Below are 2500 nucleotides of genomic sequence, written 5' to 3' on the forward strand. Positions count from 1 at the left end.
GGCAGAAATTTTTGCTTTAATTTATGAAAATTGAATAGTGCTCATTTGTCTTAGTTTGTAGTGCCCGCTTCTGTGTCCGATGAAGATTTAAGAAAAGTGGCAGGGTTTCGCAGCAGAGAAAGAATACCGGTATGTTATTTCTAACAGTTCAAAGGAATTATTATTATTCAATGTCCTGAGGCCAAAGGCATACAATGTACACTACATTGTATTACTATGTCAAAGTCTTTATGACATTTTTATGAGGCTTGGATTTACTTAAATTTTATACTTAGTACATACGTATGAGAAGCCCCATTGGCTTTAGAAGTAAACCTGTATTAATTATACTTCTCTCTTGGATTTGCTTTTTGTTTTGTAAAACATGTCCATTGTGTTGTGGTTTAGTCTGAATTCACTGTACTCCGGGGATGATGTTGAAATCGCAATGCCAGCACAATAAATCGCATACTGTACCAGTAGTTGGAACTAGCTTACAATTCTGACATGCTTAAGTTCTGAAGTGACGCTAAAAATTGAAGTTTGATTTTGCGGGTAACATCATCTTTGACATAAATTTTTCCATCTCCAATCAATTCTGTTTCCAGGATCTTTACTCCAATAATAATGCAGTACATGTACATGTAACATAAACAGACCTTTTTATTCACAGTTTGAATTGGGTCTGTAATCAGCTTGTGCTGGTTAATTAGAAGGACTGGTAATGTTAAAACAGACTGCTGCCTGGTTAAAGGTATTTATTTTACTGAGGATGTGATGGTTATAAGGGCTTTCTTTCAGGTATCCACAGTGCATTGAATACCCGGTAGTGCCTGCCCAAAGTTGTAATGACACTGTAAGATAATGGTTTCACACTGACTATTTTGTTTGAAGGAAACATCAAAAATAGTCAGTGTCTTGAAAACCATTATCTTTCAATGTTGCTTTAGCTTCTGACTACCACTACCCTAGATTTTTGACGATCCTGTTTTTTTTGTTCCTTTTTTTGGCATTAGGTTCTTTCATGGTTACACCCTAAGAATTCAGCCTCCATTACTCGTGCCAGTCAGCCTAATGCAGGACTTGTAGGAAAAAACAGAAACAAGGATGATGAAAGATATTTTCAGGTACCATAATATTAACGTCTTCTGAAAGGTGCCAATAAGATTGATCAACATCATGTTCGACACATAGCTTCTAGCTTCTATGTCTTCTGCTGGATGGTGTCTTTTTCAAGGCTAACTGTCACATCATATTACTGGTTTGCAACTTCCAGTTTAGACAGTCGTGGGTGTTGGTGGTTTTCATGGAAACGTTTTGGAACAAAAGAAATAATGGCTGAGCATTGCTCTAGCATACATGCAGCTTCAAAGTCCACATGGAGGATAGAGATATAATCCACAGAAACTCTTAGCTTCATGCACTCAAATTCCTGAGATTTCATTCAAATTCCCTTTGATCAAATTTCCTTGTTAACCTCTCTGGATTGCTGGCAAAGTGGAAAAGAGAGTGATTACATAAATGTTCTGAAAGCAAGGCAGATGTGGAGCTAGAGAAAAAAACCCTCAACATTTTTAGCACCAACAAATTCAATTGTGATTTTTTGTCCTGTGGCTAGGCCATTCTGGATGCCAATGCAAGAGGTCATAAGCTGTTGATCATGGATGCAAGACCAAAGATAAATGCATTGGCAAATCAGGTACAGAAACCAACAAAACTTTAACTGAGTACAAAGCCACAGAAAAGCCTTTCTATTTGCTAAAATTGAAGGCGATTCAACACTGAGTTGCATTGGACAACAAAGACATCATCATTACATAGTAATTATTTTGCCAAAACGTTATGCTTTGTTCATTGCTTGGTTAATTAATATAAGCAAGTAACATGCAGACCTGTTTGAGCTAGTTCTGAGGAAGGACCAATTTCCCATGCATTTTCTCAACTGTGGCTCCAGTTTTGGCTTCAGGAGTGAGTGTGGGTTTAATTTCTAAACAGTGGCTAGTGATCTAGTAATTCGCTAATTACTTTCGACACTCAATTGAAAACCGCTCTCTCCCCCTTAGAATTATGATTACCTGTAGTATTCAGGAGAGCCGGGGTGGCACAGGGATAGGAGCACTCGCCTTTCATCACATGTCCTAGGTTTGAAATCCAGATGCGATGTCTTTAGGAGGATGAGTTTGTTCAGAGTTAATAGAGTGGACTGGCCCCTCTATTAACTCTGGTTTATTGTTTCTCTTCGCTTCTCTGAGAGATTTTTCTTTGGTTAGTCCTCTTTTCCCCTTTCATCAGAAACTAAAATTTGAACTGATGTATGTTCATTTGATTTGATTTTATTTTATTTACGGTTTTAATGTAGTACACATCTTGAAAATTTTTGTTAACATTTTAGGCCAAAGGAGGTGGCTATGAAGTCCAGGAGAACTATCAGAACACAGAGCTTGTTTTCCTGGACATTGCAAATATTCATGTCATGAGAGAAAGGTATGGAAGACACAGGACTTTCCACTTTTCCCTGTGG

At 37.6% G+C, this 2500-nt stretch overlaps 1 protein-coding gene across 1 annotated transcript in view; it reads left to right on the forward strand.

Annotated features, from left to right (window-relative positions):
* Positions 1-2500, forward strand: part of LOC138016681 (myotubularin-related protein 2-like) — a 33003-nt gene that overhangs the window by 16411 nt on the left and 14092 nt on the right. Inside the window, exons 10-13 of the mRNA XM_068863868.1 lie at positions 55-129; positions 996-1106; positions 1598-1678; positions 2372-2463. Of these exons, the coding sequence (XP_068719969.1) occupies positions 55-129; positions 996-1106; positions 1598-1678; positions 2372-2463 (359 nt within the window). The remainder of the gene's footprint in view (positions 1-54; positions 130-995; positions 1107-1597; positions 1679-2371; positions 2464-2500) is intronic.

This window comes from Montipora capricornis, chromosome 9 (assembly GCF_036669925.1).
Source record: "Montipora capricornis isolate CH-2021 chromosome 9, ASM3666992v2, whole genome shotgun sequence".
Taxonomy (NCBI): Eukaryota; Metazoa; Cnidaria; class Anthozoa; order Scleractinia; family Acroporidae; genus Montipora; species Montipora capricornis.